The 23,033-nt window shown below is 38.8% G+C and overlaps 1 protein-coding gene across 2 annotated transcripts in view; it reads right to left on the bottom strand.

The window, feature by feature from the left end:
* Positions 1-23,033, bottom strand: part of GAK (cyclin G associated kinase) — a 75,519-nt gene that overhangs the window by 18,597 nt on the left and 33,889 nt on the right. The window contains exons 12-22 of one of the 2 annotated variants that reach the window (XM_051777466.1): positions 19,562-19,611; positions 19,327-19,475; positions 14,621-14,743; positions 12,732-12,865; positions 11,330-11,524; positions 10,662-10,779; positions 8,521-8,600; positions 7,976-8,169; positions 5,988-6,146; positions 4,083-4,553; positions 1,925-2,095 (exon numbers count right to left, since the gene is read on the bottom strand). In XM_051777466.1, the coding sequence (XP_051633426.1) occupies positions 1,925-2,095; positions 4,083-4,553; positions 5,988-6,146; positions 7,976-8,169; positions 8,521-8,600; positions 10,662-10,779; positions 11,330-11,524; positions 12,732-12,865; positions 14,621-14,743; positions 19,327-19,475; positions 19,562-19,611 (1,844 nt within the window). The remainder of the gene's footprint in view (positions 1-1,924; positions 2,096-4,082; positions 4,554-5,987; positions 6,147-7,975; positions 8,170-8,520; positions 8,601-10,661; positions 10,780-11,329; positions 11,525-12,731; positions 12,866-14,620; positions 14,744-19,326; positions 19,476-19,561; positions 19,612-23,033) is intronic. The other variant, XM_051777467.1, reaches the window with a different exon arrangement.

The raw sequence follows: 23,033 nt of genomic DNA, 5'->3' as shown, positions 1-23,033 counted from the left end.
GGGCACTGCTGACTCAGATTCAACTTGCCGTTGACCAGGACCCCCAGGGCCCTTCCAGTGGCACTACTTTCCAGGCCCTCATTCCCCAGTCTGTACAAATATCCAGGGTTGTCCCATCCCAGGTGCAGAATCTGGTAGAGATGATGCTCCATAGGTCAGGATTGATCAAATCTTCTACTGAGCAGAAAAAAATTTATCGTCTGTTTGGTAACCTCATGCAGTGACAATAACAGTGGCATAAAACTGGCAACTATACAAGTATACAACTGAAACATACAACTTTTAACTGTCCACAGAACAGACAAAAGCACTGCAAAGGAAGCAGCAGACAGGATCTTCTCAGCAGAATCAATTACAGCTGGAATATAATGCCTAACGACATGGTAGGAGAGGGCAATCACCTGGGTACCTTTTATTTCAAGGAGGAAGCCCTCATCTCAGTCAGACAAATATTGCATTTTTTTTCTGTTCAGTTTGTCTGTAGCTAACACTCAGACTGCATCCCTCGGACACAGGGTCAACTGGACCAACTGCTAAACAAGGAGGGGCAAGTCAGAGCCACAGGCAATAAGCTCTGGGAAGAAAACACTCTGGATTCAGGATAAGCAATGTGATACCACCATTCCTAACTACCTGCAGGTTATAGGTGGCAGTCTGTGTGAGGAGAGGTCTGAGCTTCCCTGCGTTGGACACAGCCAGTTCCAACAGAGCCATCAAAGGACAAAAATGAGCCCCTAGATGATGGCATCTTTGGGAAAACATTTTTTAGAAAGGATAAAAAATGCTGCACAGCAGCTGTGAGAGAAGCAAGAGAAGCATGAGAGAAACAGCCCTGCAAACACCCAGGTCAGTGGTGAAGGAAGGGTAGGAGGTACTCTAGGTGCTGGAGCAGATTCCCCTGCAACACAGAGGGAAGACCACAGCAGAACAAATATCCACACTGCGGCCTGGAGAGGAGCTTACACAGGTGGACATGTCCTGGATGGAGCCACAGCCCACAGAGTAGCGGATTCCTGGCAGGAGCTGCAGCCTCTGGGAGACCCATGTCCCTGTGGCAGTCTCTTCCTAAAGGACTGTAGCCTACAGAACCCCTTGCTCTTGAAAGACTGCATCCTGTAGGAAGGATCTGTACAGGAGGAGGGGAACAGTGTGGGGATGAGAGAGCAGCAGAGAAGAGCTCTAGACTGACCACAACTCCTATCCCTGTGGAGAGGACCCACACTTGTCTTCCAAAGTCACATTTTAAAAATCTCTAACACAAGTGGCTCTACCACTGCAACATTTTTCCAAGTGTGTGCTTTTCTTCAAAGAATGACAGGAAGATCAAGCATATCCCAAAGTTTTTTGTTTAAAGATTAATAGATTTTAAAATAAATGCAGGAGGAAAAGGCTTCGCCAGGAATACATCAAAGAAATGAAACAAATAAGATTAGAGCATTACATAATGTACTTTGTAAGTATATTACCAGAATGCATTCAGGTCAAGAAGGTGCAAGCTAGCCTCAGCTTGCATTTTAAGAACTGGTTATACTATATAACTTGACTCGCTCATTTCTTTTCCAAGGTTTCCAGAAAATCTTTAAAATCTGAATACAATCAACATAGCATTTTGTCAGCTATAAAGTAAGTTTTGAGGTGTTTGTGTACCCTCAGTTCAAGATCATTGAGAGGAAACTCGAGCTCCTAACAGAAGGTTAGGAATGCTACAAATCCTCTCACATCATAACCAGCAGCATGACATTATACAGGACCCCCTTGTTTCTTGGTGCATTGATATCTGCATTCCCAGAAGACAGAGCTAATTAAAAACAGCAATCACAACAAGTGGATCTATTAAGACACTAATCCACCTTGACTAAGCTGAAAGACAAACACACAGAGCAGCAGAAACTGTTGAGAAACAGAACACCAGAAGCACACTTACCTAAATTTAAGAAATCTGAGCTGGAAGAAGGTGGAAGTGAACTTTGTGTGGAAGGAATTGTATTTGCTGTAGATGTTGATGTTGGATTAAGGAAGTCCCCAAAGAGGTCTGGACCAGACAGGGCTTGATTCTCTGAACTTGATGACATTGTGAATGGATCAAAAGGATCAGCTAAAAGGGAAGCAGAAAACAAAAGTTAACTCATGACAAATTTTAGAATAAACAAAGTTGAAAAAGCCTTACTCCCTCTGGGGGTACAGACAAAAGCAAAGTTCATGTTAGTAACCACAGCAGCCTTCTGCAAATTCTTCATGGCCAAGAGTCACCACCTGTCTCTTCCTCTAGCCAAATGTACTTCTGCATTGCTACAGAAAGTATCTCAGCCCTACACAATATGAAGAGCTATGTCTTCAAACACAAATCCTTAGTAAGACTGCATAAAATTCAATAACATTGTTAATTTCACCCATTTAAGACACACCTTAAATTTGTGTGACCATCAGCATACAAACAGAAGAATTACATTTGTTAAATGCTCTATAATGCCAAACCTTCAATAAATTTAAAGAAAATGGACTATTATTCTACTAAAAAGAGTATCAAGTAAAACATTCATACTACCATTTAGACTTGAAGGCATTGGTGATTCTGGGGCAGAAAGCACGTCAATGAAAACCAACAGAAGTAAGAGTTCAACAGGTCTCTAGTGCTCACAGTGAAGAAAAACTAATTGGAAGAGTATTTATAGTCAACATGGAGTAACATGTGACAGTCAGCTGAAATCATGGCTTGAGATCTTCCTGTTTGTGCTGCCCTCTAGGGTCAAAACCCTCAAGAGCCCAGGGACTCAGAAGCTGAAGAGAAGGAATAATCCTGCCATAGCACCCCAGCACATCCTGAGGTAATGACATTGTACAGGACTCACTAACACTTCACAAACGAATCCTGGATTGTCACTAAGCAAACCTACTGTAGCACCACACATACATAAAACCTCAAGTATAACTTTGATGTGCAAAGTGAAATATAACAGTGACCAAATATTCTCACTTCTGCAACTATCTTATATAATTCAATTAAATACCTTGAAAGAGAATGAATACAAGAATGAGACAGACATGACTATTGCTCAGGTGTTTCACACAGTAGATATAAGGCATGGTTAGAGAAATATAAAGTAATAAAGCTTCTCTCTTATAGATCTCTACATATGTGAAAACTAAAATGATTCCTCATTGACCACAGTAATGAAGTTCAATAGTGAACTAACTGCCTCAAAATAAAGAAATATTTCAAGTCATCTAAGTGCTCTACAAGAAAAACACTTTGCATTTGTCTGTATATTAAAGCTTTTAGTCCCCATGAATTGTCTTTCCACAAACAAGCTAAGCCTTGTAATAGTTCCCCAGATTATGTTCCCTGAAATCTTACTGTTAACTTCACACAGAGAATTGCTATTCCCAAAAGTTTAGTAATGTGGCAAAGAGCAGATTATCCACTAGTATGAGGAACAGAACACCTTGTTTAAATACCCAATAGACAGCAGTATGTAGCATTTTCTTTCTGGACATTGACCTGTCAACATCAGTAAAACCAGCAAGAAAACATCTTTTACCAGTATCATTATCCCACTGGTTTAAACAATAATCTACAGGATTTCCAGTTGCCTAGCAGTCTTATGTGATTAACACTTAAAAGTCCCACGCAGACATTTGACCTAAGCAGCACAGCTCTGTACAACTAATGACATTGCTTTACATAAAGTTCAAGAAAGCAGTAAGTTATGACAATTCTGTGCCTTAGCAAGAGAAATTATTTACATGTGGATTTAGAAAAGGATCTAGCGTGTTATGTTTGTATGGGAAAGCTATGGATTCTTTAAGAATTTCCTTTAAATTCAAAATTTTATACTTTTCTCTTTACATGGTTTAAAGCTAATAGGATACTGGCATCATAACTAAATACCTGGATATTGTACCGGAATTTCTTTCCTTCATGCAGAAATAACAGGTATTCTGTGCAGAATCTTGCTATAGACCAACATGCCTTCACTCTCTGTGATAGTATGAGTACATGATACCCATTTTCTAAGCACAAATGCAAGTAGCAGTTTTCATGTGTTGACTGGGTGAAGAGTACTGATGTTAAATTCACATACCTGAAGACATGGCTGCTGCTGAAGATGTACCCTGAGTAGCAGCTGGATGCTGATTGCTGAAAAAGAAATCTGTTCCTTGTCCAAGGAGATCTCCAGTGGGCTCTACTGAAACCTGTGATGTGCTACTCACAAAGAGATTGTTCAACAAGTCTGCATTACTTGATGAAGAGTTTCTTTCCGAGATAGGTTGTTTCTGTTCTGGTGATATATCAGAGTCTAGTCCCAGCAAGTCCACACTCTCTTCAGGAAGAGATTTTTGTAATGATGCAGATGGAGCTTCAAAATTGGCTTCAAAAAGCAACTCTCCTTCTGGAGTAGAGTCTTTTTCATCAACAATTACTGTGCTTTCTTCACCTGGAAATGTAGGGAACTCCTCATCTGAAGGATCACTCTCCTCCCTGTCATCAGACAGTTGAACATGATCGTTTTTAGATGAACTGTCCTCTATTCCACTTTCTGGAGTTTTTCCTTCTTGAAGAGAAAAAAAAAAACCAAATAGTTTTAGATTACCAGGATTATTCTGCTGACTAGGATGAGACAGCAACATATGAAGCAACATCATGTGAAGCAACATCATGGCAACATCATATGAAGCCAATCCCTAACTAATCAGAGCTCACAAAAGAATTGATGAAAAAACAACTAAATGTTGCCTACCACCTCTTTGTACAGGGCAGGCAAAGCAGCAGCTCACTACCACATTTGCCACTCTGCAATGCAGGTATTAGGAATTTTTTCAAAATTAGGCTGACTTGGACATTCACCTCAGATCATTGTGCCACTTACAGTTCAGAAGATCTCTCAGTAACTGCTGCTCCACTCAATGAAAGCCTAAGCAGCTGCTGACATTTTTGCCAACATATCAGTGCCACTGAAAACTGGGAAATAAACTCTCCAACCAGTTTGCTAGATTAGAAAGCTCACATTACTTTATTAGCAGCACAGGCAGGTTATACTCATGAAATTAAAAAACACCCATGACATTTCGTCAATACATGCATATATGCTAATTATTTCCGTGAATTTATTTGGGTCTGTGTAGAGGTCTTCTCAGGGTCTTTGGTGGCTGTTTGGGAACATCCTATTTCCCAAAATTCCCTTTTATGGTCCCAGATCTTATGATGAATCTTCTTTCCTTAAGAATGTCTCAAATATGTGGTCAGGTCATGGTGCACTTCTCTTACCACTCTTTACTCCAACACTGTCTATGTTCTCAAAATTAAGACATCTATTAGTACATATTCATCACTAACGTAAGTAAATAAGGAAGCATTAACTGGCACAAGACTTATTAGTCACAGATGTAGGAAGCTAACAAAAGGCCACACTAATCTCTGGTATTTGTACTAAGCAGTATATAGTACAAAACTAAGGATTAAGCAAGAATACAGGGACTATACGCTATTATGCTAAAGTTAAAAGAATTTTCCAACATCTTCCCCCACTGCTGCATAGACTCCTCTTAAAGGAATACAACTTGTTCGGTAACAGCAGCACCCAGAAAAAGGGGTTACACGTGAACTACAAAGTTACTTTTTCACCGTCCTTAAATACTAATCTGGACCCCACTGGCTAGCATACCTTTTTTCCTCTGGTCCAGCCTAAGTAGGGCTGTGGGAATGCAAAGCTTCCTTATAGACCTTCATGGTTAAGACTTTTACAAGAAAAAAAAAAAAACTTTAGCTCAGCATTTAAGTTATGCTCAACACCAAAACCCATTACTTGGTGTTTATCCAAATGAAGCAGAATGACTGCTTATTAGTCTGCAGAGCTCACTCTTTAAATAGCTTTTCCTCATAGTCTGGTGAATTAGAGACTTTTGCTGAATAAGAAGGCTTAAACACTCATTGGAAGGTATGCAAGACAAACACAAGCCTGGGAGTTTCTTCAGAGGAAAACCTGTACCTTTCCAGTCCAGAGAGTGAAAGAAGTTATTTGCATCAGTACTACTGCTGTGTGGGGATTCTGTATCAGTAGGTGCACTTTCTGATGACTGCTCCAGCTGGGATGCTTCTGCTTCATATTGTGCAGTTGAACCTGGTTGTCTAGGCAGCTCTGGTTTCCCTATAAAAACAGAGTTTAAGCCATAACCCTTAAAGAGAAACTTCTCAACCTTCATCACAGAAGCTGATACTTGGCTTGCAGACTGAGTGCCATCTGCAAGTATCTATCGCTCTGTAAAGGCAAATTCCTGTCCACACTCTGCCCTTGAAATTAGCATTATTGAATTTGTTTTGACTGAAAAAACTGATAAGACCTTGTTTTCAGCTAGGACATTAAATCAGACTCATAGCAAAACACTCAAGCATTCTATTTACATTTGGAGGAAAACGTAACTAACATCTCACTTGTACCAACTGTTCCCTAAAACATGTGAAAGCTATGAACACTATCTGCAATAAGAGACAAAACAACAGAAAAGAAGCAAATGCAGCTGTAGAAAAAACTCAGAGTACAAAGCCAGACAAGAACATGGAGTTGTTAAGAAGCATCCCCAAGGGGTTAAGTAATACACTTGTGTGTTGCTTCTTATATTTCTTATTTTACTGAGATCAGATATTAAGTGACTCTTCTGTAGGACTGAGTCAGGCAGAGTTACCTACTGCTAAATTATCTCTCAAAAATGAGGTTTTCTCATGGCAAATTGAGAAGACTACCTAAATAAGTCGGTATTCATCCACTCTTTGAAGAGAATGGATGAATGCTTCGGAGAAAGCTTCTGGTCTAAATCTGAATACAAAACTGGTAGAGCACTTTTTCACCCTCCTTCCTCATTCTCAGTTGTGGCTCAGAGATGCTGAAAAAAATAGTCTGTCTCAGAAAACATACATGAAAAATCATGATTAATGAAATAGAGTAAATTAAATTTTAATAAGGTAAGCTTATAAAACCAGTTCACAGCACTTGCTTTTGTACTATTTTCTTCCCATCAACTTTAAGAAATTCTTTTAGTGTAACTTGAAATGCTTACATTTCATTTATCCATCAGAAAATGGAAGTGACTTAAGAAAATAAGAGTAATTTTTACAGATCTTCATCATCAATGAAACAGCTCAACTTTACTGACCCGAGAGTTGTGTTTACAGTAGGATTAAACTAAGTTAAATAGAAAATTGTATAAATCATAGTACAAACAAAACATATCCTGATTAAAAGAAAACAAGAACCAGCAACATCTATCTGGTTCTTGTATCAAAAGAAATGTAGTTGAGATGTACCATATTAAAAGCGTAGAGTAAGACTCATTTATCACTAAAATCACTATAGTAATCTCCATCATGGCTTTTATCCTGGAAACACAGAGAAGGCTTAAAAGCCTGAATGAAAATGTCAAAGCTAATTACTGATACCAGAAGACACTGAATAGCATCAACTAGAATTAATGCAGGCACCTGCAGATGAAGCACTGAATATGTAGTATTAAAATAAAGAGTCTGCTGGAAAAGTCGAGGAACTGAATTACAACATTACTTGGCTATGCCAGTGCTGATAAAAACACACTTAGTTAAGACCATTTGCGAGGAATGCTCAGATGATTTTAAGTGAAATGATACTGGTGCCATCTTAGCCAAATAAAGCTCTTTCAAGACATCTTGCCTACAAATCCTGAGTGTCAAAATTCCATTTGCTAAAATCCCGCAAATGGCATATTCATAGCTTTAAAGCAAGCAAATGTAGCCACAGTAGAAGGAAGATAAGAATAATTATAACCCATTACTAGAGAATAATTTAAGTTCCTTCATACAATGCACATTTTCAATGACATTTACAAAAAAACCCGACCTTTTAAATTTATTTCACTTAATGGAACATCAGAAACTAAACAAAAGCCTCAAACGCTAAGTACATTGGAAACTTCATCATGTTCTCTAGTTTTTCAAGGGATTCATTACCAAATTTTGATAAAATCTCTTGTTGTTCCTCTCGGGTGGAGAAGAGGATCTTGGGATTCAGTCCCTTTATATTCATATTCTCCCATGGTGGCTGTTCACAGCTAGGCCTATCTCTGGGCTCCACCTCTACTTCCAGATTGACTTGAAATAAATCAGGATACTTTTCTTGTATGTCACAGGCATCCAGATCATACCTGTAAAGACACATACAAATAGATGCTTGATACTGATGGTTAATTGGATTAGGTCTACAGCAGTACAAAACAAAAGTTCAAAGCAACTAGTATTAGACTTAAAACATGCTGTATTTGTTTACTTTTCCCATATATTTTAAACGTGGTATTTTTGTACATGATTTTTGTTGTAATATGAACAAAACCTTCAGTTTTCTTGAGGTGAGAAAATGAAAGAATCTTATTGCAATCACAGTCATCTACTTCCTACATTGACTTTATTTCTTTCCCCTCCTATATGCTGATTTTTGGCAGCTTAGACAGTTTCAAAGAAAACTTCCTTCAGTCTTCTACAAAGAGGTGTCAACATACTTGGCAAATTTCACTGTAGTGGCATTTCGAGGCACAAAACCTGTGTGGAACTGAATCTGAAACATCTTCATTGAAGCCATCTGTTGAAAACAATACAGGAAAATGGCATAAACCCACAAGAACAGTATGCAGAGTGTTCTGCCTTGAATATAATGCAAAGTATTTTTAGCATTAAAATATTTTAAAGTGTTTGCTTTGCTACAATTTCCATTTAATTCCATGTATACTCATCCTTTGAGACGAACATAAATAGATCTATTACTAACACTAACAAATCAAAATACCTTGAGTCAGATACATCTCATCACTAACCTCAAAACAGACTATCAAAGTTTTGTTTATTTACAGATCCTGTACTGGAGGCTGAAACAGCATGACCTTTGCTACCTTTCTGAATAACATACACTCAGAAAAACCCACTGTGCAACACACTAATCAGGAAATATATGTCACATAAAAAGTAATTGATTTAAAACAGTTTTAATGTAGCACATTTAAAAGAACACTTCATAAGGCATGCAAAAAGTTTTTTTTCTCTGAAAGTTCTCAAGTCAGCCATTTATTCCAGACAGAATTTAAGCCTTTTCTGAGCTGACTCATTTTAATCACTCAACTTTCTCAACTCTTTCTTCTCTTGACAGAAAAGCTACTTTTGCATGCCTCATCAGAATGTGAGCATCCAGAAACTGCCACTACAGAAGATTCATGCAGCTCCTGATCTTGCACAAATCCAAATTACAGCTCACTGATAAATCCAGAACATATTTGTTCCCTAGCTTTAGTTACAACACATGTGAAATAGTCTTGCCAGTCCTTACAAAGGCATACAGTAATAGTCCAGAAAATTGAATTATGAAAGCTTTTCTTGTAAATGAGCATTTATTGAACCTCATAACCAGAAAGCAAGTAATAGGCAAAGCACTGACAGAAGGCTGAGGGAAGTGATCTTTCCCCTTTATTCAGCACCAGTGATCTGTAGTCCTGTATACAGTGCTGGGCTCCTCAGTAAAAGAGAGACATGGACATACTGGAAAGAGCTTCTTTGATCCATCCATCCCTACCCTGAACCCCATATGATAACCTGAACAACCTATTAAATCCATTTTCTCAATCCCTTCCTATGCAAGACATTTCCTACAAGACAAAATAAACCCTCTCTAAAATTGTCTGTGAGGAAGCAGAAGACATTCACAATGCCCAGCTCTAGACACTTAGAGGTGATCTTGAAATGCGGTGGTTGACCTCTGTAAGAGTTCTGCAGAGAGGTTCAGGCAGCAATTTACAGCACATAAGACTAAGGACACACTGAATACTGTTCCATCAAACCTCCCAACCCAGATTGTGACTAACACTGTTGATGTGTCACACATTACAGCTGGTGGATGAGAAAATTCTAGTCTTTTCCTATCAGTGAATAAACGCCAGAGAAACACCATGAAAGAAACCCTATCATCAATGAAAACGAGACTGCCCAAGGAGTATAACCTAACCTTAGCTAAATTCCAATTAAATTTCAACAATGTCAGTTGTACGCCTTTTTCCTGATGACCTTGAACCAAACCACAGTTATGGTATGCACTAAGGAATCATTTCACTGGGCTTTCAGTTTTAAGGTGCTCTGGAAGACCTGGGTTAACCTCTGCAACATGACGAGATTTGATACTCACCTTCCTATTCCCAAAGTAGAAAAAACATAGGGAAAACAATCTATTTCATTAATAGTGGATTATGTATGAATATGCATGTTTGTCCCACATGTACAGAAACTGTCTGAAGAACTGTCTGGCTCAATTTCCACAATGCTCCAAGTTATCCAAACTTTGCACTATCCCTTCTTATCTTTTACATGGATTTCCAAGTTTAATTTGAGTTACTTATCTGGAGAAAAAAGAACATGACTCTTTTATAAGAAATTTGAAGACAGGCTTCATTAGCAAGTTTTTCGTGATGTTGCAATACATTAAGAATGGACATACTCAGAAGACTTGAAAAAGCTGAATTCACAAGTGTATGAAAACCTCATGCATTTTTTTGAATAAAGAACAGCAAATAAAGTGAAGTAGTTAGTAGATTATGAGTAGGGTACAAAACTGCAACAAGAAAAAGAAAGTCCTCATGTAGGCTCTTAAATTGGTCATTACCTTGGCTTGTAGTCGCCCTCCTAGAGTTGACCTGGCATGATAGATTACAATGAGAACATCTCCTTGGACTGTTATACCCAGTGGAATTACTGCTTTCCCATCTTCAATTTTAAACTCCCTAAAGAAAAAAAACACATAACAATTGATTTTTACCTAAAAAATAATGTATTATCTTATGCTTAGTCTACTTTCTCCAAGCCTTCAGTAGCTAGAAAGTTAAAAGGACTTAGGTATTCTGTCACTTTTCCTGTCTTTGATTACCTACACCTGGTATTGTCAGTACCATTTGCAATTCCCATGCAGACACCAGAGCCGTATAGGGGCTATGAAGCAGCCACCTTACAGCTACCATGCCTGGAGAATCCTTACAGTGTTCATGACTGAGACGTGATTCTCTGTTCAGTGCATGTACACATACCTCAGGGATCAATATTCCTAGTTTTACATCACATGGAGGGAGAAGAGAGCCTTGCTCTCCTCTGCCTTGCAGTGTCCACTGCGATGCCATCCCACCATCACCCCCCCCATTCTGCCAGACCAGATCCAAACTGCTACAACAACAACATTCTCTTCCCCACGATTTACCTTTCAAGATGAGCTAAAATGGGGCAGAGGAGTCTAGAAAAAAATAACATGCTGTTTCAGTGCAAGTTATAAGCTGTACTTACTTCATTTTGTCATATTCCTGGGATGTAGTGGTTACTCTCTCATCTCCCACATAAACTTCACAAAAAGGCCTGCAGCCGTTACGCTGCTTACTGAAAAGTGGAACAGGAGTCATGACAATTGATCTGATGAGGATGGGCTTGCTGTGAGGAATAATGGGTTCTTCAGCCATCATGTCACACATGTATTCAATGTATCTGCCAAAACCAGAAGGTACTCGTTTAGTCAGAGAACAAAATTCTAAAAAATGGGTGAACACATAAGTGAGTTACTTCTGTTCTTATACAGTCACCAAGTAGTGATGAGTGTTAACAGTAAAACACTGGAAAGATTTAACAGCACTTTCAGGAAACATTTTCAAATCTGATACAGAGTGTCACAAAAGGAAAATTAATAGAAACAGAGAAATATTTATCAACTGTAGCCAGCCTCTCATTTTAGGGACAACAACTCAGTTTCTGTACAGAAGCCTGATGGCTGCATCACAACAGAAAAATATACTGCCCAGAAAATTGAATACAGCCTTCCATATGAACTCATCTGCACCCGTGTCCCACATTCCAGACAGCTCCAGTCACTGCTTTAGGTCTGTAGCTTTACATATATTCACTTGTAAAACAAACTAGCCACTCTTTCCAAAGGCCTTAAACACTAAACTACAAGAACTACTCAGTTCATATATTGCACATTATGGATCACTCAAATCTTCCTAAAGGCTTTAAATTTGTCCTCGTTAATATAAATTATCTTGTAGAGAACCCTTTAAATACACTTAAAGTAAATCTGTACAACAGTATAATCTGTCATTTACACTGAACTAATACTTTATTTCTCACCCTTCAAAATTTAATGCTTCTGGTTGGAAATACTCTTACTACCAGTATCACTTGCTATTGAGATTTTACTGTTATAAGATCTAACAAATTAAGTCAAACAGTTCAAAATGTTTGTCAAAGTATATGCAAGTCACCTCTGCAGGCACTCCTTTAAAAAGCACTAGGTATTCTTACCCAATTGACAGAAATAATTATTGGTATTGCCACAGAACTTCAGTTATCTGATACAATAAAACCTATTGTAATAAACTAGGAAACACGAAACCAGTCAAATGTGGCAGGGGATTCATAATTAAGAAAGCACCCAAAACTCTGCATACCCTTGTTTTCACTCCTAACACTTCTTCACTACTGGTCACACTTGAACCACTTCTGATGAGAACGTCATGAGTAACTTACAGGGTCACAAAGCCCAGATTCAGAATTTCTCTATTTATGACACAGCAAAATACTTGGAAAAACACATGTTCCAACACAGACATTATTGAAATTATTTATCTTCCTAAAAAGCATCCTGTACCATATTAAGAACTGAATAACTACTGGCTTCAACAGTACCTCACAGTACCTTTTATGAGAAGGCCAAATGCCAGGTGGACAGCGTTTCATACTGAACATATAAACTGCAGCTTCAGCAGTAGTGAAGAGACGACAGAAGCACAGAAAGGAACAAACTACAACAGCAGACGCTGCTCTTCCATCCTAAAAAAAACAAACAGAAGTTACTTTGTTATCAAACCTAGTGGAAAAGGCATTACCCAAGTTACTGAAGAACATGATGTCTCCTTATTTAATGTTATGAAGTCCAAGGTCTATGGCCATCACTAGATTTGCAGTTTGTATCTGAACGTTAAAGGTTTTCATTTAATTTCTTCACAATGCAAAAGATACTACGTATTATCTGCTTGCTCAAATATGAAAAATTACTTTAGCATAACACTATTTGAAATTTTCAGTTTATCTTTTTTATCTTACTGTCAATAATACACATTTTTAAGGTTTCTTTCCTGGCTGCTGTTTGAAACTCCAGTTCAGTGCTGTTTTTGGTTGACAATCATGGATTTCTACTATAAGAGAAGTACAAAAATTCAGAAGGACTAAACTCACTAAAAACTCTAGTCTTCTGTCTAAAACTGACTGATATTAATAGTTTGCCATGAAATTAATGGAAGGAGACTAAAACACTGAACCTCTTTCTGCTGGAATCACGGCTGCGTACATATCCCAGATTCATCCCTGTATTAAGAAAGGCAGAAGATTTAAAAGAGGTAAGGGCTGATAGAACAGGACTTCAAGGTTTTTTTGCTAGCAGCATGGAACAGAACTTTTATCATTCATTTCTGGTGTACGCTTTTCACATCACGTCTGTCGTGCAGGCACATATATATAAAAGTTCCCCTCACAACTGAGGAAAAGGAATGAGTTACGTATCTTAAACGAAACACTTGAAGGGAAAGATGTTACAAAAACTAGTGCTAATTCATCACATCTGCTTCTTTACCTACTTGACCACCAATCACGTGATACTGAGATACTAGGAGTATCACATTAATATAGAATTAGATAGGTAATTCTAATAAATGCTGTGTCTAACCTCACAGCAGCACTGAAAGTTACATCGGTTTTCAGGATCTGATGTTAATTGACTTTTTTTCCTTGCAAAACACACAAGTATGGTTTGTCAGATTAACAAATTCTCTTTTTGACTCCAGTAGTGATATTCCTTATAGACTGCTATACCATATCAAAGGACAGGTTCTGAGTGCTTTCCAGCAGCATTGCAAGCATTGTCACAATGGTGATGGTTCTGTTTTTTACTGTGCAACAAAATTAAGAATGAAAAAATTTCACATGTGATTCCTTCACACAAACATAAGAGTAGCCTTGTATTTTCAAATTTTGAACAGAGTAACTCTTCTTTAAATTCATTCTTCCCACCCCCATATTTGACACAACGTGGCTCTGTAGAGGGTTTTACTGCTTTTTTTGGTTATACCAAGTTAATAACACTTTATAGACCAGTGAAAGTTACAGAGCAATCTGCTGCCAGCAGAAGCAAGTTAACCAAGTATCTCACAGTCAGTTTCTGAAATTCTGTGGCTACAGATTACATTCTAAGTGGACAGTAGTGGGAAATGCAGTGTACACCCATCTGGCACTTGGAAGACAAAAAACAGAGCAAACATCGAAACAGTAGAGCAGATTTTTTTGTCCCAAGGGCTACTTTGTTTTAATGCCTCCTGCATACTGCCTTCCATTCTACATGCAAGTAAGCGAGGGCTACATTACCCTACTAATTTCCCTAAGGAGAAAACTGATGCAAGTAACTTCCCTAGAGACATAGCAGGAAGGAATTGCCCCCAGCAGAGAAAGCCAATAAGAGTCACAGACTAAATGGATACTAGCACTCTTAATCACAATTTAAAGCTCTATTTCAGACTTAAACCAATTTCTTACAAGGCAGTGCACAATGCAAACATTTTTCTGGTCTTGTTTCAGCCACAAATGCATGTTCTTGCATATGCTATAAAGATTCTGAAGATTTGGTGCTCGTCTTGCTGGCCAGCCACATTCAGAAACCTGCAATGACAGAGATGAGAGAGACAGCAGTAGATGTGAGAAACGAGATCACAGTCATACACATTTGCATAGCATAAGCTGTGCACATAAGAGGCAATTTTACACTTTAATGCCACGTTCATGTTGAAATTAAGCAAGGTGCTCAAGAAAAGTTGTCTCACACAGTGTAAATGCCACTTTATAGGATGAAGTGCAATAAAACTCCAGTCCTGTCTACAAGTCTGCTGCACTAGAAGTATCAACAACTGAAATTACTATCTGAAATATTCTTAGAGCAAGGAATCAAGTAAAACAGCTTTCAACTGTTGTACACATACACTTAAGCAAAAAAAGCCAAAAAAACCCCCAACAATAAAAAGACTAGGCTTCTTTTTATATTTGCCCTTTATTCAAAGATCTTCAGTGGTTAAGTAATATTCCTTCTGCAATTTGTGCTACAAAACATTGCCAAATAATCAGCTTCACTACTAAGAGCCTATATCCTTAAAATCAACTGTCCACCAGTGTACAAAACTTGGTCCTTGGTACACTTGCAACACCTAAAGAGCAGACATATTCAAGGTCAAGGAAGCAACTTACAAAGCAAGCTTCTCCTATTTGTTTTTAATCTCAACCGCAATTGCCACATGTCAAAGACCAAGTTTTCCTATCAGCAAGATGTTTTCCTACCCAGATAAAGAGTTCAAGGGTTACTCTGTGATGAATTACCTGAACTGATGATCACAAAATACTGATTTTGTACCAAGCACAGGAAAAAAGGCTGACATACAAGTCTTCTACAACATTTAACTGTACTCTAGTATTTTAATTAAAAAAAAGAAGGCAGTTTCAGAAAGCATCACTTTGCAAGAGATTTAAATTGAATGTTCCTTTGTTAGTGAAAGCTTACACAAAGTCACCAGTGAATAAATAAAAGCTAAGACAACAAGTCCTTTATATCCCCACTCACCACAGGACTCAATAAACCTCAAATGTGGGCTTCACTACATCCCAAATATTACAATAGTAGTGTGCTGGTTTTGGCTGGAGTAATTTTCTTCTTAGTAACTAAATGAGGCTGTGTTTCAGCTTTGTACTAGAAACAGTGCTGATAACACAAGGATGTTTTTGTTATTGCTGGGCCGTGCTTACACAAAGTCCAGGCCTTTTCTGCCCCTCACATCACGTCACCAGTGAGCAGCTGGGGGTGCACAAGCAGCTGGGAAGCAACACAGCCAGGACAGCTGACCCCAACTGACTCAAGGAATATTCCATACCATAGGACATCATGCTCAGATGGGGCAGAAAGAAGGAAAGGGGGAACATCCAAAGTGATAGCGTCTGTCCTCCCAAGTAAGCATTACATGTGATGGAGCCTGGCTTTCCTAGAGATGGCTGAGCACCTGCCTGCCCATGGGAAGTGGTGAATGAATTCCTTGTTTTGCTTTGCTTGCACCTGCAGGTTTTGCTTTACATATTAAACTATCTTTATCTCAGTCCAGCTGTTCTCACTCTCACTCTTCTGATTCTCTCCCCCATCCTACCAGCAAGGAGTGATCGAGCAGCCATGTGGGGCTTGGTTGCCATGGGTTAAACCACAACACAGTGAAAGAATCACAATGCAGCTTCGAACCAGAAAAGTATGTGTATTAGAAAACGTAAAAAGTTATGACTTTTCTGGGGGATTTATCATTTACTTTCTACTCAAAGACTAGTTTTATTACAAGATGTAAACAGATGTAACAAAACTACATCACCTTCTGTTTCTTTGGCTGTATTTTAAGCTCAAAGTGTCCTGACAATTAGCAGAATGACAGACAGTGCACAATCTCTGAGCAACCTATTCCTAGCAGGACTCAAAGCTAGCTGAAGAGACTTCAAAGCTACCATTGCTTTCAACCAAGATTAAAGAAATTTATAGAAGTTCCATACAGACAGCATATAGCAAGAAGCCAAGAATATATAATTTCACAAATACATTCTAAGCAAAGAGTCAGAATTAAAAATTTTAGAAACTGTTCTTCTATGATCAAGTTTAAGGGTTGCCTTAATTATCTTTAGGAGGCACTAAAGAAAAAAAAAAAAACTAAGCCTCCTTAGTCCCTGCACGGCTGCTCTCACCCAGCACTGAATAATGAAGTTAGTCAGAATTGCTGGACATCTTGATTTCAAGAACGGGCAGGTAAAATTTTCAAATATAATTAAAGAGTTTGTTTTCCAAGTAAAATAGTCACCCTTAAAAAAAAAAAAACAAACAACCAAAAAACAGAAGACAATACTTTGTAGAAACTTCCTAAATACTCCTAGACAATAAAGTTAGCAGCAATCTACAATGTTTTGACTAGTTATGACCTAACTATTACTACCCAGCAAAACAAAGATAGTAAGACAACATTAACATCAAAAAGATAAACTTGGATGAGAACACTTTCAGATCAATGGTAGATTTAGCTGTGCTTATATTACCATTCATAGAACAGATACATCAGAAATATCAGTGTACAGACACCTCAAACTTGCATAACCAAAAAACCATTTTCAGCATAAACTAATTCCCAGCCACAAAATTTATCATTCCATAAACAGAGATCAACAGCTTTGTAGCATGACGAATAAATCAGTTCACTACATCAGCCTCGGTAGACTTTCCAGCAATTTAGCACTAAAAAGCACTGCTGAACAATTTTGCTTTGCTACAAATAATCATGTAGGAAGTTTCCTGCATGATTAAGCTTTGCCTTCCATCTTAAATAGCCTCTGCCTGAGCCTCATACTGAACCAGCTGCAGATAAAGCAGCTGACTGCATCTATCCAAAGAGGCAGTAATGATTTCTTTCAGGTGTGTCAATACTCGATCTCGTAGACAAGTATACAACAAAATGAATGAAGATTTAGGAAGGCTCTATCCACATTTGTTACAGGCACGCTGGTGGCTAATGAGGCCAATACGAGATAGACATATCTGATTGCAAAAGGCACAGCAGAAAGACTCCTTAGATGGTGTATTCTGCAAGGCACGGTTCTTTCTACGTTGCCTTTTCTCCTCGAGAGTGATCCTGCTGTGTTCTCAAAGGAGACAGCTGCGTTATAGATGGTGTGTCTCCAGGCCTCTCAATTTGAGGCCAGAGTAGACCAGTTATGGTGATCAATATGGCCAAGACTGAGATGTTGTTTCAGGGAGTCCTTGTGTCTCCCCTTCGGGGCTCCTCTCTTGCAGCAGCCGGTGGCAAGTTCACCATAAAGCAGGATCTTAGGGAGGCGGTGGTTGGTCCTTCATCCTGGAGACGTGCCCTGCCCAACACAGCTGTGTTCTCAGCAACATGGCCTCAATACTTGTGACTGCTGCTTGTTCTAGAACAGATGTGTTGGTCACATAATCTGACCAGTGGATGTTTAGGATTGTACAGAGACAGCGTTGATGGAACCGTTCCAGGAGACGCAGATGGTGGCGGTAGATGCCCCATGATTCGGAACCATACAAGAGAGCAGACAGCACTATGGCTCTGTAAACACTGATCTTGGTGCTTTTCTTCAAGTGTTTATTATGCCACACTCTTTTATGAGGTTTTCCAAAAGCACTATATGCCTTTGCTAACCTGTTGTCTATCTCCCCGTCAATCTTACCATCCGAGGAGATGAGGCTACCTAGGTAATTAAACTGCTGGACTGATTTGAGCTCTGATTGGCCAATGGTGATATGGGGATGGTGGGGGACTTCCTGAGGTGCAGGTTGACGGAGAATCCTTAGGGTTCTCCCTCAAGAAGAACAAGGACTGGTTTGACGAAAACAATCAAGAAATCCAGGACTTGTTGAGGAAGAAGAGAACCGCCCACCAAGCACACCTTGCACTGCCATCCTGTCACCAAGAAAAGCAGCCTTTCATCTTGCATGCAGCAAGCTCCAACAGAAACTCCGTGACATCCAGAACAAGTGGTGGATCGATCTAGCTGAAAAAACTCAATTATGCGCAGATATAGGTGATCACAAAGGTTTCTGTGAGGCCTTGAAAACCTTGTTACTGATTTAGGCAAATATCTTCATTTCAATATCAGAGAAATTGCCAGAAAGGCCAACGGAGGGTCAGCTAAGCTACAACAATACTGAAGACAGTACCAACAGTCAGTCAAGCTGAGTCATATGGGAGTCAAATGGTGTGTAGTGGGAGAAAGTCCAGTGAACAGGTTATGCAAATCAGTCGCCACGTCCTTGATAAAGGAAAGTGGCAGAATATAGGAGAGGCTGAAATTTAGCAAGACTTGAACTACATGAAGTACTCCCCATTTAAATTTGAAACATGTAAGGCACCTGGACATGTTTTCAAAGATATCATTAGCCCAGGAAAAGTGGACTTTAGTCAGAAAAAGATTAGTCTGTAATCAGTTAAGTTTGGATTTAAAAGTAAAGATAAGCAGAATACAAGTTAACTCTTTGACCTTGTGTTTACACTTATCCTTTTGTCATGTTTATTTTTTTTTATTATTATTCCTTTGTCATCTTTTTTATTAGCCTCCTTGAACATATTTCACAATAAAAAGCTGAAGGTATAATCAGGACATTTTGTTGCAAGATCTTTTACAGAAATACACAAAAAAACTATACACACCCTATTATGGAATCTTGAAGCCCTGTATGTTCTTGGAGAGAGATTGTACACAGCATAGTGGCCAGGATGTTTAGAGTCCAGACATAACCGCACATCTTCTATGTTATTTTTGATGGCAGATTCTACACCTTCAGCTGGAAAGGACATCACTAAAGACAGAACAAACAGCAGGTGACATTTTTCATACTATAAGAACAATGAGAAGTTATGCTTAAGAAAAACATAGCTATCATACCAGCAATTCTGGAAGTGATGTATGATATATCCAAGTCTCCTTTTGCATAACTGAAACAGAACACACTAGAGTTAGTATTGGGAAGTATAATCATTCAAGCCATAAGTTTAAAAGCCAGGTCTCTCAGGTCACATTCATGACCATGAATAATGTTTCATTTCTTCCATTTGAGGATTGCTACCTCACACTTCAAGGTTTTCAGAACAGGGCCAGAACAGATACTGTGTTTGAACAGTTCCTCAGTTAAATCAGTTCCTCCAAAACCATCTCTGGGATTTTGTAGAGATGCCTTTAATGTTTAACTCACTCCTCTAGCCCCTACTCTTACTGATAAAAATTCACTGTAGGGTATCAGTTTGAAAGCCTAACGACGAAGCATTAACATCCTAGTTGAAGCTTCAAAGTTTAAAATTATATAACTCATGGCACAGATGGCCATGCTATCCAGTATCTGGATTCCATACGAATAGTGTTAGGGAAATCTCCCTGTCCGATCATTGAGGAGCACTCTGGCAGTCACACTCCCACCACCAAACCGTCACTGCCAGGACTAGAGCCCCTTCACAGTGGGTGGCTCCAGTGAGCCCATGGGTGCCCTGCTTGACTCCCCACACGTCCCACACTCACAGTCAGGTTTCCTCACTGGATTGACCCCAGGCCTCCTATAGAAGAGTCTCAGACTTAAGTAATTTAATCATGATGCAGCAACAGACTCCCCTTGATTCTGATCCACAGGCACTCAACCTTATCATCACTGACCTCAAGTTCTACAAAGAGACTCTCTTAACATATAGAGCCACTCCTCCACCTCTCCTACCTTGCCTGTACCTTCTGAAGAGCCTGTAGCCACCCATGGGAGCACTCCAGTCATGCGAGTCATCCCACCACATTTCTCTGATGGTGACTACATCGCAGCTTTCCAACTGCACAATGACTTCCAGCTCCTCTTGTTTGTTACCCATGCTGCGTGCATTGGTGTACATATATGCATTTCAGCTGGAGAGCCTGGTTCCAACCCCTTCCCCCTTCAAATCTAGTTTAAAGCCCTCTTAATCAGCCCTGCCAACTTACAGGCTAGAGTCCTTTTGCCCTTGCTCGATAGATGAAGCCCATCTGACTCTGACAGGTTTGGTACCATAAAAATTGCCCCATGATCAAAAAAAACAAAATTTCGCTGGTGGCACGAATCCTTTAGCCACCTATTGGTAAAATGGCTTTTCCTACTCCTCTCCTCATTCATCCCTGCTACTGCAGGAACTGAGGCGAACACAACCTACGCTCCTCTCCCATCAACCAAACAGCCCAGAGCCTTGAATTCCTTTTTAATTACCCTGGTACCTCTTTTATCAACCTCATGGCTGCCAATCCAGACTACAAACAGTGGATAATAATCAGAGGGCTGAATTAGCTCAGGGAGTCTCCTGCTAATATCCCTCACCTAGGCCCCAGAAAGGCAGCAGACGTCCCTGTGGGATGGGTCTGGTTGGCATATAGGGCCTTCAGCTCCTCTCAGAAGGGAGTCATCAACGACAACTACCCTTCTTTTTTCTTAATAACTGAGGCTGTGATCTCTTTAATAGACAGGGTACAACTGGGAGACCCTCCAGACAGATCTTTCTTTTGAGTGTCATCTCTTCATACAGTTGTGTATAGCTTTAAAAAGTAGCCTTTTTGAAAAATAATGTCCCAGTGACTTATTTTTTTTTAATTTACTTATTTAGGTCTATTCCCTGCATCTCTACCTTATCATCCACATTATGTCAATAATTTACTAATTTAAGATCACTATTATTTTTTCTTTCTAAGGTATCTGCTATGTAGCTGAATGAAAAAAACTAAAAAAAAAAAAAAAAAAAACAAAACCCTAAAACAACAACAAAAACAAACACAAAACAAAACAAAAACAAAAAACCAAAACAAAACAAACAAAACCTGAAGAGACTCAGTGCCAGGCCAACATCCTTGAGTATAATTATATAGGTCTGCACTCCTGGATTGGCAAAATAAGAACAAACCTCACCTACAGAACTTAACTCAGATATTCCTAACTTAAATATGTCAGTAGGACATTAACTCCAGAACATCAAAATGTCATCACAACACTACAATGCATGTTTAAGGAATGCAGAGTTTCCAACAAAGTTTCAAGACACTACATAAAAGAGCAGACCCAGGATACTGAACTCAAATTTTACACACCAAGAGAAAACATCAAGCTTTGATTTTTATTGCTTGCTAGTAAACATAAAGGAGGTTAGTGGGATTGATTAAAAAATTATTGAATAAAGGACTGTGAGAAGGATTTTAGATAAGGCAAGGACAACTGTCCTGAATGGAAGACTATCTCAAACTGAAATCACCACAAAGAAGGTTGAGTCTCACTAGACAAAGCACTAAAGAAGATTCCTCAGCCTTGAAAAATCTTGCACAGGGAGGTAGACAAATGGTCACTATTTCAAAACACATTGCACTATTGGAAGGACACACATAAGCTCAAGCTGCAACACTGTTGCAGCCAAAGTAATTAGGGCAGAAATTTACATTCAGAGCTAATCATGATTTCTTACAAAAATTAATGATGATTATAGTCCTTCATAAAATTAAGAAGTATCAAATGTTATTTGTTGCTTACACCTAAGAGCTTCAAGCAAGAAAATATGTAGATCTCTGTAATAACACCAACTTTTTCTGATATCAAGATAAAGGACTACCTAATATAACAGCTGAAGAACAAAGAACCTTTATCTCTTCAGTGCTTTAACACCAAGGTTAAGCAGAAACATCAAACAGAATTGCAGAACTATTAAGAGCCAAAAATCAATAGTCCTCACATCCCTTCCTGTGGGAAGACTTTCAGATTCTGACTTCTTACTAGCAACACCACTCGATTCAGCTCCAGTTTTTACACTTGTCTAAATTAAAATGCAATATTATTAGGAGCATGGACCTCAACACACACACATTGCTGCAAGAATGCAGTTTAGCATGTCGACAACAGAGTACAGCCAACTCAAGCATGCTGTTTTGAAGGGGAAAAAGTTGTGTGCTTGTTACACCCAAGAAATCTCAGAATGTTTCAGCAGTTAAAACTTAGCTTCTAAACTGCAGTACCAGGAATTTAGTTTAATCAATTTAGGCGTGTCCAGAATACATCTAACACACCATGTCCTTAAAGTTCCTTGAACTTTATTCTGAAGATTTCAGATCTATTTCAGTAGTAATACTTGAACACAAGGTTCTCTGTTTACAGTGGAGTGTTTTATGGTAACTGGCATTTCTTTAAACAGCAAGAAGGTGAAAAAATGCTTCGTCACATTGGCAAGCATTCCTACATATTTCAAGATACAACCCTGTAACTACAAATCACAAATAAGGTTTTTCTTTTCATGTTGTTAACAGCAGAAATTTCATTTACATAGAAATGTTGTTGGCAGGTGATAAGAGTAGGAAAGTACACAAACAGACTTGCAAA

Source organism: Manacus candei, unplaced genomic scaffold (assembly GCF_025592945.1).
Source record: "Manacus candei isolate 608988 ecotype Guabito, Panama unplaced genomic scaffold, ASM2559294v1 h1tg000010l, whole genome shotgun sequence".
NCBI classification, from domain to species: domain Eukaryota; kingdom Metazoa; phylum Chordata; class Aves; order Passeriformes; family Pipridae; genus Manacus; species Manacus candei.
Note: the sequence above shows the minus strand (reverse complement) of the source record. Positions and strands in the feature narration are given on the sequence as shown.